The sequence below is a fragment of the Lacerta agilis genome, chromosome 2, assembly GCF_009819535.1.
Source record: "Lacerta agilis isolate rLacAgi1 chromosome 2, rLacAgi1.pri, whole genome shotgun sequence".
NCBI classification, from domain to species: domain Eukaryota; kingdom Metazoa; phylum Chordata; class Lepidosauria; order Squamata; family Lacertidae; genus Lacerta; species Lacerta agilis.
In genome coordinates, this window is record NC_046313.1 from 100,710,742 (window position 1) to 100,724,672 (window position 13,931).

General features: G+C 43.7%; 1 protein-coding gene and 1 long non-coding RNA gene across 2 annotated transcripts in view; one reads left to right on the plus strand and one right to left on the minus strand.

The window, feature by feature from the left end:
• Positions 1 to 5,088, minus strand: part of PRKAR2A (protein kinase cAMP-dependent type II regulatory subunit alpha) — an 80,436-nt gene extending 75,348 nt beyond the window's left edge. Inside the window, exon 1 of the mRNA XM_033141348.1 lies at positions 4,758 to 5,088. Within this exon, the coding sequence (XP_032997239.1) occupies positions 4,758 to 5,022 (265 nt within the window). The 5' untranslated portion in view covers positions 5,023 to 5,088. The remainder of the gene's footprint in view (positions 1 to 4,757) is intronic.
• A 499-nt stretch (positions 5,089 to 5,587) lies between these two features.
• On the plus strand, positions 5,588 to 7,184 carry LOC117041958. Its single transcript, XR_004426039.1, has 2 exons — positions 5,588 to 5,668; positions 7,072 to 7,184. It is a non-coding gene; the product is annotated as an uncharacterized LOC117041958 (long non-coding RNA).
• The last annotated feature ends 6,747 nt before the right edge of the window (positions 7,185 to 13,931 follow it).

A 13,931-nucleotide genomic window follows, 5' to 3' on the forward strand; every position in this document is an offset into this window, starting at 1 on the left:
ATCAGAATACCAGAATTAAGGAAAAATAAATTAAACTACATTAAAGCAGTCAAACACACTACTTTCAGCAGTCACTAAAGAAGACAACTCAAAGCCTTGTTGCTATTACATGGAACATCACTCATTCTAAACAAATTCTGATTTAAAAATTGTCAACAAAATACTGCAGAAATGTTGTGATTTTAGATTCAAACACAGCAAATTCCAACACGACACCATGCTACAGAGATGAATCTTCCAAATCGGGGCTAATCTTGCTGACATGATGCATAATAATCTGAAGAATTCTCTAGCAACCAGGAAACAAGCCACAGTAGTGACGCAAATAATGTTCATGAAAAGCACTGACAGATGACAATGTACTACAGGATAAACTTCAGAGTATTGCAGCACATGGAAGACCTGTAACAGTAGAAAGAAAGGAAAGTTCTTATTGCTATAGTTGGCATCCATATGTCTGAAGAGACAATGGAAGAGTGCGCCATCAAGGGTAAAGTCAAACAGTTGGGAGTTACAGTGCCTGCTGTGGCTCTAGAAACCAATACAGTGGTACCTCAGGTTACAGACACTTCAGGTTACAAACGCTTCAGGTTACAGACTCCGCTAACCCAGAAATAGTACCTCGAGTTAAGAACTTTGCTTCAGGATGAGAACAGAAATTGTGCGGTGGCGGCGCGGCGGCAGCAGGAGGCCCCATTAGCTAAAGTGGACCTCCAGAATGAATTAAATTCTTAACCTCAGGTACCACTGTATAGGCTTGGGGGAGCATATCTTTGGTTGAGACTCTGTTCTGCCCTGTGGTGCCCAAAATCTTCCTGATGCAGTGCACATGGAAAGCGTTGTGGCATCGCTCCTGGTGGGTGTTAGTTGCCCATGACTCACTTACATAAAGCAGTATGCTCAACATGCAAGTCTAATAGACCCTCGTCTTGGTATTGGTTGCTAACATCACATTCTCCCATACCCTTTTGGAGAGGTGAGTCATTGTCATAGCTGCCTTACCAATACGTTTGCCTAGCTCAGCATCAATGGAAAGGTTATGGTAGAGCCCACATAGACAAAATTGTCTACCATCTCAAGCGTGTGGCCACCAAAGCTGATGCACGGAGTGCTGGCAACGTCATGACCCAAGATATATTAATGTACTCCTGAAAAGTGGTCCAGTTTCCAGATTTTTCCCATGTTGATTGCATCATCCACCGTGAACATCTCGTTTGTGGATATATAAAATAGGTAAACAGTACTGGAAAATGTCAATTTCATCCATATGACTGGAAGGACGCAACCCCAGTTCACTTAAGAGGTGTATCTAGAAGACAAACCTACTACTATTTCTTTTTACTATGTTGGGACATACAGATCAATCAGCAATGCCTTAAATAAATTTGTGGAACTGTTGAAGCCTAGTAGCACCTTTATTTTATAAAAGGAAAAGTCATTATCAGCCAGAGGGTAAAGAATGGATACAGGATCTGACATTAGGCCAGTATTTGCAGAATCTCCATTTGGCATTCCATGGTAAAGACAAAATTATTTCTGTGCTTGCACTGACACACTTCATACTTAAAGCTTTGGCTCAGAGCCATGGCATCAAAAGATTTCAAACACTTTCCTTTTTCAAGGGTAGAATAACTATGTCCCCTGTGGGAGTGAAAAATTTAGGAAATTGAGATCCTATTTTGCCTTTCTTGTAAATTTATTTATGAATGATATGATCAGTGGTGGCTGTCAGATTCACAAAACCATGGCTATAGAAACATGAATGGAACTACTGGAACATCAGGAGGACCAGGCTCAATGATGCATAAATCAGTGTCAACAATCATGTGCTGGGAGCAGTATCATCTAATTAAGAATACTAAGCCACGGTTTACCATTATGTGCAAATGCAGCAGTGGCTGACCTTGGGCATCTCTCAGTCTCCATGATCCTCACCTATAAAATACAGCATACCTCATGTTGCATCCACTACAGGTTATGTGTTTTTGTGTTGCGTCCCGCAGCAACCTGGAAGTACTGGAACAGGTTACTTCCAGGTTTCGCCGCTCGCGCATGCGAAGCACTAAATCACACCATGCGCAGACGCAGCACTTCAGCTTGCGTCAGTTCCATGTTACGGATGGGCCTCCAGAAGAGATCCCATCTGTAACACGAGGTTCCACTGTACAAAATTTAAATTGGCTGCCTTTGAGCCTTTGTTGAGCTCTGCCAGTCATGTTGGGTAGTGTGATTTGATGCTAGAATCCCCTTATTTGGATTAATTCTATATTAATGTTTTCAAATAACCTATCGTCACAAAAGGATCTAGTGATTTTGTATAATTTAATTTTGGGGAAGGTTCATCATATGTGGTAGAAGTAGAAATTAATCATATTTTGAGTGTACCACCAGCATTGAGATCTGTTATTAAAAAGTCAGTCTGGAGTCAAATATCAATTACACATTATTTTATAATTACTCTCTCTTAGGTTTTGACAGATTCCTCAGGCTGCACTTTTTATAAATATGCAATATATTTAAATTATTATTTAATTTGTGTTACACTTTGCCATTGTCAGTGAATTATCTTGAAATGTTGCTATTTTTTATTATGTGCAGTTTTCTGATGTGATTAGCCACTTTCAGCATTGTTTACCATGGTAATGGGATATTCAAATAAAAATGATGATCTGATATATGAGGCAATCGTTTCCCACCACCCACATGCTTTTTTAAAAAACACTATCACAATTGTCATCAATATTTAATAATAAACTCTAAATTTTGACAAGGAAATACTTAGGAGGGATGGTGATGTTGGGTAACTTAAGAGGTGTGGCAGGTTTTTCAATTCTGAGTTGAATATATATCAAAAGGAATAGACACTATGCACTGTATGAATTGAATTATGGTTCTCCTTCAACCATAGGTAGATCACACAAGCCTGAAGTCTGCCCATCCCTGATGTATGATGAAATACTTGCCAGGGACATAGGGACAATGTTTTTTATTTTTGAAGATACATGCAAGGGTTCATGTCATCTTTTCTATAGGTCATTCTCATAAATTCTGTGTGGGAAAGGTGGGACAGTTTTCTACTTGCACTGCTGAAAGGGAAAAGAATTCTGCATGTGCTCAGAGAAAATTTTACTGCTTAGAGTATAAAGGAGATAATTAATGGCAATGAAGCCTGGTCACAACTTGCTAACTTAAAAGCACGACTCGAACAGCAGAAGCATGACTGAACAATATTTCAGAAGTGCATGATAGCATGACAGTCCTGACCCTGACCCAGACTCGTACATAATTTTAACAAACACAAGCCTTATGCAGTCCAAACTCTCACTCCCAGCAAAAGTGTATCAGAATTCAGGAAGTTACATTACCTTCTATGAATGTTTCAAAAAAAGGAAACTAAGGAGGGAAGAAACCTTCCTTACTTTTTCCCTCCTCTCAAGCATGGCAAATTCTTCTCCAACATATCCAGAGTGTGTCCAGTCTCTCTAAATGCTATTGTGAGAATCTCCAAAACATTACCTATATCTACACAAAGAGAAAGCCTGTTACCTCACTCCAAAAATTAGGGTCATCTCCAGGGGTTCTGCCTTCTCATACATCACGAAAAAACCTACTACTTGCACAAACAGCTCTGCTCCAAGGATGATGGATTCACTTCATGCTCTTTTCGTCCTTCCAGAAACATAGCTGAAAGGCTAGGATCACACTACCACACACACAAAAAATGGGTGCTGTAAATCCTTTCCACTCCACCACACATCCCAGAAAAGAGAGGAGACTCCTTCAAGCCACTCCCTCCACCCTCCTGAGATTTCCTTGAAAGCTTTCTTCCTTTCCAGCCACCTAAACCCCTCCCCCTCCCCCTGCTCACAAGAAGGATCTCATTCATTTAAGACTGGCTCAAGCACGGCAAATTACTCCCACCCATGCAAAATGCTTTTATAAAAATATTTATATACCACAAACTCAAATAGAAGGCATGGCATAGTATCATCAGGACTCCACAAGCTTTGCTTTCACATGCTTTATCTCTTTGCAAGGGGGCTAAGATTCAACTGCATACATTCTAAAGCAACTGGCATGTCTTCTGAACCATTAACTTTATTGCAACCCCACTGTCAACAAACCCATAATCATTAATAACCCACTTTAGCAGGCGGAAAAGAAGGATAAAGACAGAAAGGCTCGCTACCTTATACACTGGCACCTTCTTTCACTACTCACGCAAGGTCACACCTACTCCATGTATGAGAGAGCCACGCACACCCTTGTGCACTTGCTGTTATCCGCAGACCCTTTCTGGCATGTTTATCTGTCGGGCACGTTTATGTCTCGCCTTTCTCCCGCCGTAGAACTCAAGAAACCTGCGGTGAGGTTCCCCCACCCACCACCTTGGCGCAGAAACAAACCATGAAAAGCTGCGTGTAAAGCAGGGAGAGAGGAGAGGATTAAGCCCACCTTTCGCCGCTCATACTAACAAGGGCTGTAATGCGAGCTGAAAAGCGCAACCAGTCCCACGTTAAGCGACCCTTTTGCAGAAGCCGAAGCGCGTGGAAGGGCAACTATTGTTTCCTACAGTTCCTGGGGTCTGGGGATAGTAGTAATAATAATAATAATCTTTAGAGCCTTTAAAGCACACACCCCACCCCTACCCCCACTTGCAGGTCAGGCAGAGGACGGGGTCGAGCCCCCCCCCCCAGCAGGCGACGCCACCACCACCACCAGGCCGCCCCCCTGACCCCGACCCGCCCCTCACTCACGCTCAAAGTCGGAGTCGGAGTCTTCGTCCCTGCGCTCTTCCTCGCCGTTGGACTCTGTCTGCATGGGCTCCGCGTCGAAGTTGACCCCTTTGCCCCTGGCCCCCACGCCAGCCTGAAGCTCCCTCTGCTGCTGGTCGCGGGCTTCCCTCAGGCGTCCGAAGTACTCGGCGGCGAAGGCCAGCAGGTCCGGCGGCCGGTGCCGCAGCACCTCCACCGTGTAGCCCTGCAGCAGCTCCGTCAGACCCGGCGGGATCTCGATGCTCATCTTGCCGCCGAGGCGCGCGGGGGACTTAACGAACGGGCCCGGGAGAGAGAGACAAGAAGACGTAGAGAGAGCGGGAGTCCCTGCTCGCTGCTGCCGCCGCCGCTGCTAGTAATGTGGCGGTGGTCGTGGTCGTAGCCGCCGCCCACCTCTATCTCTCCACCTCAGCTTTCTACGCGGGCCTGGAACCGGAGGGGGGGATGGCCGATGCCGCCGCCGCTTTCTCCACCTCCCCGTCCTGCCTCCTCCTCCTCCTCCTCGAGCCCTCCGTCAGCCCTGAGGGAACCGCCGCGCTCGCGCCGGCGCCGCCGCTCTCTGACACGCGAGAAAGAGAAAGGAACGGAGCGGCGGGGTAGTCGGGGGAAAGAGGGGCCGGAACGGAAGCGCGAGGCGAGCTGCGCATGCCCAGCAGGAAGCGGCGGAGAGCGGCACAGAGAGGTAGAGAGAGAGAGAAGCAAGGGAGGGCGGGGAGTGGGCGGGAACACGCTTCATGCGTCACAATAACGGACAAGAGGCGCGCGAGGGATAGATTAGGTGGATAGATAGAACGCTGTCCCCCCCCCCCTCACACACACACACCTCCGCCCGAGGTGGGCGGGGAGGGAGAAAAACGAATGGGGCGCGTGCATAGAAGGGGGCGGGGACTAAGGTTCGTTCTCGCGCTCTCCCCTCTCCATGTTTGGCATGAGGGCTTTGCGGGGGGTGCGAAATGGGCGCGAATTCGCCTTTCCCTCACATTGACCTTTTTTTTTTTTTACTGAGAGGAAGATAATAACACTAAAAGTTCTTCCCCCCCCCCTCCCCAACATTAGAATTATTAAAAGAAGGAAAAATAGGATACTTTCAGTTGCAAGTGTTATTTTCTGGTTTATTTACTTAACATTGTGAACATAAGCACTTAAAACCTTTCACCCCGCCTAACTTTGTTCTCTGCAAATTTTGAAATCACATCGTCAAAATCAATTCCGTTCGCTACTTCGTTTTCAGTTGACAAGATGGCTAAGCTAGAGAGCAGAGCTTGACTCATAGCAGCCGCATTTCGTTGCATTTGTTGACTGAACTAAAAAGTTTCAATACGTATTATGTTGACTTGAGGTTAATTAATTGTCAGACGAAGTTATTAAACTCGTTTTAAATAATATCATTTAATAATAATAAATATTTCCCCCCCCCCAAAAAAAAAAATGTTGTGAGCCCAAAATATTTTTTTGAAAACAAAACATATTTTTGCCATTTTGTCACTCACACCCTCAGTGATGACACCCAGGGTGTACTGCACCCCCCTTCCTACGCCACCGGTGTGGAGAAGGCTGTTAGGCTCATGTCCTTCAACACAGATTATTGCACCACTAAAAATACAGTATTTAAAACAGAAGCATAGTGGGTCCTGAAAATAGGCACCCCAAGCATCAAAAGCCAGGGCAAAGAGGTGCATCTTCAGCATTCTGTGTAATGAAGGCGACCGGCCACCTTTGTATCCCACTGCTTAGGGGGCCTTCCATGGGGAAGGCCCTCTTCCAGGCCACTATCACCTCAGCCTCTGAGGGCAGAGGAACTACCAAGGGGGATCCCCTCTGCCGATCTCAGCACCCGACAGGGTATGTGGGGAAAGAGACAGCCTTCCAGATATTTGGGCCAGATACCTGGTTGGCAGCTGATATAGATGGGCCTTTGGCCTGATCCAGCTGCATAATTGGAATCATAGAATCGTAGAGTTGGAAGGGACCTCAAGGGCCATCTAGTCCTACCCCCTGCAATGCAGGAATCCCAGCTAAGGCTTCCATGACAGGTGGCCAACCTCTGCTTAAAAACCTCCAAGGAAAGAGAGTCCACCGCCTCCCGAGGGAGATCGTTTCACTGTTGAACAGCTCTTATTGTCAGGAAGTTTTTCCTGATGTTTAGTCGGACTCTCCTGTCTTGTAACTTGAAGCCATTGGTTCGAGTCCTACCCTCCAGAGCAGGAGAAAACAAGCTTGCTCCATCTTCCACATGGTGGCCCTTGAGATACTTGAAGATGGCTATCATATCTCCTCTCAATCTCCTCTTTTCCAGGCTAAACATACTCAGCTCCTTCAACCGTTCCTCATAAGGCTTGTTTTCCAAGCTTGTCTTTACGTTATTGAGCATGCCCTCTTCAAAATTACCAAGACAACAGTTCAGCAATTGTAAGTCCTTCTGTTGTTGTTGCTTTAATTACCTGTTACTACAGTTGCATGAAAGTGCCAGTTTTATATGGGGCAGGGAAAAGAAATGTATTTCCACCTCAGTTGTTGTCCTAAGGAAGCCTCCTTTTGGGAATCAGTGTTCAGTGAAATTTATTCAGCACAGGATTTATTACTAATGCCCTCACTGGCACTGCTACGTATCTGGGACAACCAGAACAATGATAGAAAAAGTAAAACGTCAGTCATATTTTTGGGGCAGGGGGAAGGGAGTAACGTATGCAAGGCTATAAATCCCTAGGCACTGGAGGGCATCTCTATAGAGGTATTGTAATCGTATGACAAGGTATGGTTCCTGACTGTCTTGGAGAAGTGTAACTATTTAGGGGACATAAAAAAAAAACCCACCAATTTCTGTATACCTTTTTGTTTGACTTTTTTGAATATATAGCAGGATTGGCAAAGTATGCACTTATTTGAAACCAATAAGTCAGCCACCTCTTCTCTTCAGAGTTCAAATGCACTGGATGGACACAATGTCACGATTTATCAGACATTTCTATAAAGCAACAGACAGATAACAATTCTATTTTTTAATTTTAAATAAAAACAATTTAACGAGATTTTCTTCCATAGCCTTGAAAGTGGAAATTAACTTTCTAATTAAAATAAAAGTTATAATTGTGGACATTTTTAAAAATCGTCTTCTAATGTCATACTGGTGTGTGTCGATAAATGCTAAAGTCAGTCTGTATTGTCCTAATAAGAGAATAGGATGAAATGACATTTCTATCGCTACTTAGTAACCAACTACTCATTATTGCACATGGAATAATACTTAGAGAAATTAGAATTATTATTTTAATCTTCATCCCACTTTCCTCCCAAAATGCTGGCGACAGCCTATATTGGTCCTCCCTCCTATTTTCCCCCCACAGAAAACCCATCCTTCTTGACCATTGGCATGCTAGCTGAGGCTGAAAAGAGTTGGAAGCCAACAACGCCTGGAGAACTACAGCTTTCCTTATCCCTGCATTAAAGCAATCTTTCACAGCCTTGTAAATAGAATTTTGAAGCATATTACACCACTAATGTTTTACAAGGTCAGTTATTCATACATCTATTTCATTCATTTGTGATACAGTTGAGTGATACGATTGTATCCCAGTTTGCAGAAGCTCAGTTTGGTTGCCTGGAGACAACTCTGTCTACCACATCATAGGTACCCTAAAACCTGAGATTCAATAGGTAGGACCTGGTGATGTCACAATAACAGGTCTTGTGATGACACATAGTGCCAACTATATTTTTTCCTCCTTTTTATACTCATACTTGACATTGCTTAGGAAACCTAGTAGCATATTGAGTATTATTATATTGATTCCCCCCCCCCAATTAGATAACTTTAAAATGCACTATTTAAGTATGTAACACATGTAGATTTCTTTCCCTAGGAGTTAATGTTTTCTATAAAGGCAAGCAGAGAGGCAGGTATTTTAAGTATTTACAGCTCATGGGTAAATGGGAGTGAATGTGCATTTGCACAATCTGTGGCTTGTGTCCTTAAGGCTTTTTTTTTTAGTCAAAGATCTTATACCTGTACACATTAGAAATTAATATCTAATATTTCTAAATATGAATACAAAAGTCTAGCAAGCAAACAAGCACTTGGCACCAGCCTTCCCATAAGACGTTAAATCACCGGGTGACGTACAGGCTGTGGGTTTGGTGACGTCACTCTGTGTTGCCAATGTAAATGTTTATGTGCTGTTACTCTGGTTTCAACAATAGAAAGAGGAAGAAATCAATATTTATTTGAATTGCAGGTTCTATTCACTATTATGGCTTGGGCTGAGCTTGTCAGATACAGCATGTTTGTTACTCCTTGCTTAATGAAGTTTTCAGCTGCTTCTCCGCTCCCATTTCCCAGTCATTTCCCCAAAATAAATACTTAACTCTTTTATGCATATTGACTGAGAAAAATGTTTCCTGATTAATAATATTTGTTGAGATTGTATGTTTTTGCTGCAAGAGGGCCTGACTAATAATAATAATAATAATAATAATAATAATTAATAATTTATTTGTACCCTGCCCACCTGGCTGGATTTCCCCAGCCACTGTAGGCGGCTTCCAACAGGAGATTAAAAATACATTAAAACATCAGTCATTAAAAACTTCCCTAAACAGGGCTGCATTCAGAGGTCTTCTAAATGTCAGGTAGTTGTTTATCTCTTTGACATCTGATGGGAGGACGTTCCACAAGGCGGGCGCCACTACCGAGAAGGCCCTCTGCCTGGTTCCCTGTAGCTTTGCTTTTCGCAGTGAGGGAACCACCAGAAGGCCCTGGGCACTGGACCTCAGTGTCCAGGCAGAACGATGGGGGGTGGAGAAGCTCCTTCAGGTATACTGGGTCGAGGCCATTTAGGGCTTTAAAGGTCAACACCAACACTTTGAAGTGTGCTCGGAAACGTACTAAACATTTTCTTGGTTTTATTGACAATGAAAAGGGAATGGCAACATGGGGGTTTTATGGGGCTATATTAAAGCCAAGAAGTGGTCTCTGAACTCTTTGATGAGTTGATAATTAACTATTGCTGTTTCCTGCTGGCTAACACATGAATATTGAATTGCAAATCGTCATTTTGAAGGGAGTTGCTTTTGCTTCTTTTGCTCCCAGGCTCCATGGGAATAAGGATGTAAATGAAGCTCTCTAGGAAAACAGCTCCAGGCAAAATGGATGCTATAAGGAGAGAGACCTTTGCTTATAGATCTGTTTGGGTTATTCCATATTTTGTAAGATGCTGAGCCTATGCCTTGGACTGGCATATATCTTGTAGAACTGTTTAGGTGTCTCATTTGATGTTCTCTATATTGGACAAACAGGCCAAACCCTACGCCAAAGGATAAATGGACATAAATCTGATATCAGGAATCACAAGACAGAGAAACCAGTAGGAGAACACTTCAATCTCCCAGGACATTCTATAAAAGATCTCAAAGTAGCTGTCTTAATACAAAGAAATTTCAGAAATAGACTGGAAAGAGAAGTGGCTGAATTGCAACTAATCACCAAACTTAAAACCATGGAGAAACCTGGTTTGAACAAAGACATTGGATTCTTATCTCATTATACATAACAAAGCCATCTTTAGCCATCTCACCCCTTGCATTTCCCTGCAAGACTAACTGCAGCCGTTTAGAGTCGTCAACAGGTTTTCCACACTTATCAGCCTATCACCCATTCCCACCACCCTTCTGAGTAATACCCCTCCCCACTCCCCCACTATATTTAAGGATCTGGTGACTTCTGTTTCAGTGTATCTGAAGAAGTGTGCATGCACACGAAAGCTCATACCAGGAACAAACTCAGTTGGTCTCTAAGGTGCTACTAGAAAGAATTTTCGATTTCATTTGATGTTTTCACTCTGTTATGAAGAAAGTTCTGCAAGTAAAGTTTTGAATCTAATGGGTCTGGACAATGCTTCATTCCAAACGGACTCAGTTTTCATGCATCCAGTCACTTCAAACTGCACACTATTAATATCTGCAATAGCACCACTATCTCTTGGCATTATGTTCACTAGCAGTGTTACTTTCATAGGTCTGTGTGCGGTACATTTTCTGTTGGTGTACTTTGGAGGCTTAAAATTGACTTCTACTGGCAGCATACACATCCTCAAAACCCATTGGCTTAGTTGTTGTTATGTCATGGAATGTTTACAAACATTGTAGCAATTGAGAGAGAGGGATCAATATAATACCAACAGACAATGAAACTGCAGTCTGGGTATGTCATGAATCACTGAAGGAAACTATTTATATGGGACCAAGCTCATATGGTTTATTTTTACACTGTTGGTGAAGAGGTCAACAATCAAGGGAGCTTGGAGAGCCAATAGAAATATGAGTCATCAGGCCAAGAGGCCAGAAAGCCACAAGAAATATTTACATTTTGATTGGATATAATCAGCCATATATTTGGCTACTTTACATCATTGATTAAAAGAAGCATAAACACAAGATAAAAATAAACTTTTAGAAAACATAATAAGTACCTTGGAGGATGCAATTTATAAAGCAGAGGGAATTGCTTTGCCTTTGTACCATTCTGAATATTTTACTATTCTATTGAAAATGGAAGGTGTGGGGAGACAATTGAAGAAATTGAAGAAAAGGCAGGTTCTTGACAGTCCCTCCCCCCACCTCACCATAGCCATGTTTTTCTGCTGTGCAGGTAAGCTCATATCATACACAGAACTTCATGGCTGAAGGTGTCAATGTGTGATACAGAGCCAGCTCATAATGTAGGGTGAAGCCAGTGATAAAGAAGCCACCTTAGGTAGCAGAAGCACCTCAGGCACCCACCCCACCGCTTCTGCCACCAGCGGAGAAGCAACCCAGGTAAGGGAGGCATTGGTCGCAGAGCAGCACAGTATTCTACATCACGGCATTGCTGCTGGTCTCTGGAAACAAGTTTCAGCAAGAGGGAGGTGTTCCACCACTCCACTTGGCCACTGGTCTCCCCCTGTCCTGTCCCCTACCTTATACAGAGTTAGACCATTGGCCCACCTAGCTCAATGTTGTGTGCACTGACTGGCAGAAGCTCTCCAGGGGATGTGGGGGGCTGCTCTTATACAGTATATGTAGCAAAAATCAATGGCTGGCTATAGAAATGGCATATGGGATTCTACACAAATGGTTGCAGGGAGAAAAGGAACAGCCAGGCCAGACCCAACCACTTTAAGCTTCAGTGAGTTCCTCTGCCCTGATTATCAAGAGAGAGAGAATCAGTTGACATAAGGATTTGAAAGCACTAGTGTTTATCCAGCCATGCTGCAGTAGTGTTGGGGGTGAGGTTGATTATCCATGGGTCTAAGGCAAAGATTTCCCAGCTCTCCCATAATGAGATTCCCTAAGACCCTGTGCCAACTAAATGCCTGGCAAATAAGCATAGAGCTTGCATATAGTATACATGTTTGTCCTCAGTTTGAAGGTAAGGAGGTTTAAATAAAGAGAGAGCATTTTGGGAGGAGTGTTTTGTAAGCATTGCTACAACTGTCTGAAGCCTGTGCTGTCACCTTACTAATCCCCTGATGATGATAAAACACTCTCTGAGAAGTCTGATGAATACACACAAAAGAAAGCATCAGAGGCAAAGAAAACAATTTAGAAAGGTAGGGAGGTCAGGGTACAAGCTCTGTTCTCTTGACATTGTCTTTGAATTCATATATTATGTTTGTGACTAGGGGTGTTGCTAGGGCAGCTGATATGCTGCCTTGCATATACTTGTTGTTCAGTCGTTCAGTCGTGTCCAACTCTTCGTGACCCCATGGACCAGAGCACGCCAGGCACCCCTATCCTACACTGCCTCCCGCAGTTTGGCCAAACTCATGCTAGTCGCTTCGAGAACACTGTCCAACCATCTCATCCTCTGTTGTCCCCTTCTCCTTGTGCCCTCCATCTTTCCCAACATCAGGGTCTTTTCCAGGGAGTCTTCTCTTCTCATGAGGCGGCCAAAGTACTGGAGCCTCAACTTCAGGATCTGTCCTTCCAGTGAGCACTCAGGGCTGATTGCATATACTATTTGACTCCAACTCCTATCATCCCTGGCCACTGGCCATGCTGGCTAAAAGCGGCAGCAGAGAAGTACTACAATGATGAACAAGCTTAGGCTCTCCATCTGGGACCAGAGAGAGGAGAGTTTACTGAACTGCACAAAGGACTGAACCCCACTGCTTGCTTGCAATGTATTACTTGTAACATTTATCTTATTGTAACTAGTATTACAATACTAGTAATTGTAATACTAGTACAATACTATTATAGCTAGTATTGTAACTAGTATGGTGCTGGAGGAGACTCTTGAGAGTCCCATGGACTGCAAAAAGATCAAACATATCCATCCTTAAAGAAATCAGCCCTGAGTGCTCACTGGAAGGGCAGATCCTGAAGTTGAGGCTCCAATACTTTGGCCACCTCATGAGAAGAGAAGACTCCCTGGAAAAGACCCTGATGTTGGGAAAGATGGAGGGCACAAGGAGAAGGGGATGACAGAGGATGAGATGGTTGGACAGTGTTCTCGAAGCTACTAACATGAGTTTGGCCAAACTGCAAGAGGCAGTGAAGGATAGGCGTGCCTGGCGTGCTCTGGTCCATGGGGTCACGAAGAGTCGGACACGACTGAACAACAACAACAAAACTAGTATTTAAAGCTGTTCTGCAGTAAAGCTTTGAAGCACATTCTTGTGGTGGAGAGAATTCATTCCCACACAAGGTCTTGATCAGGAATTCCGCTGGACAACTCTTAACAGTCCCCAACCTGGGTCTTTTGCACTGGGCCCTAATCCTCTTTTTAGTCAAAGAATGAATACATTTTCCTTACTAGGCATCTGGCTGTCAACCACAATGCCGGTAACCAAACTACTGTCCATATTAATTTGCGGGGGTGGGTGAGAGAGTGATGATGGTGAAACTTTGGGGGGGAACCATAGTTCAATATAGGCCCTGTACCCTAAGTCCACAGCAATGCTACTGTTTCTAACTACGGTAGTTTGTTGCTGGCATTTTAATCCTAAACATCTTAATACTGCTTGCTCCGTGTAACAGCATCATCAGGCGCTTATCTGTAATATTTGATATCTTGTGAAAATTCAATGAAAATGCTCATTGCAAAATAATAATAATAATACTTCTTGCTCAGAGGCCTTCAGGGAAGTACCCTGGAGTTTTCAACCTGAGCTTGCTGGA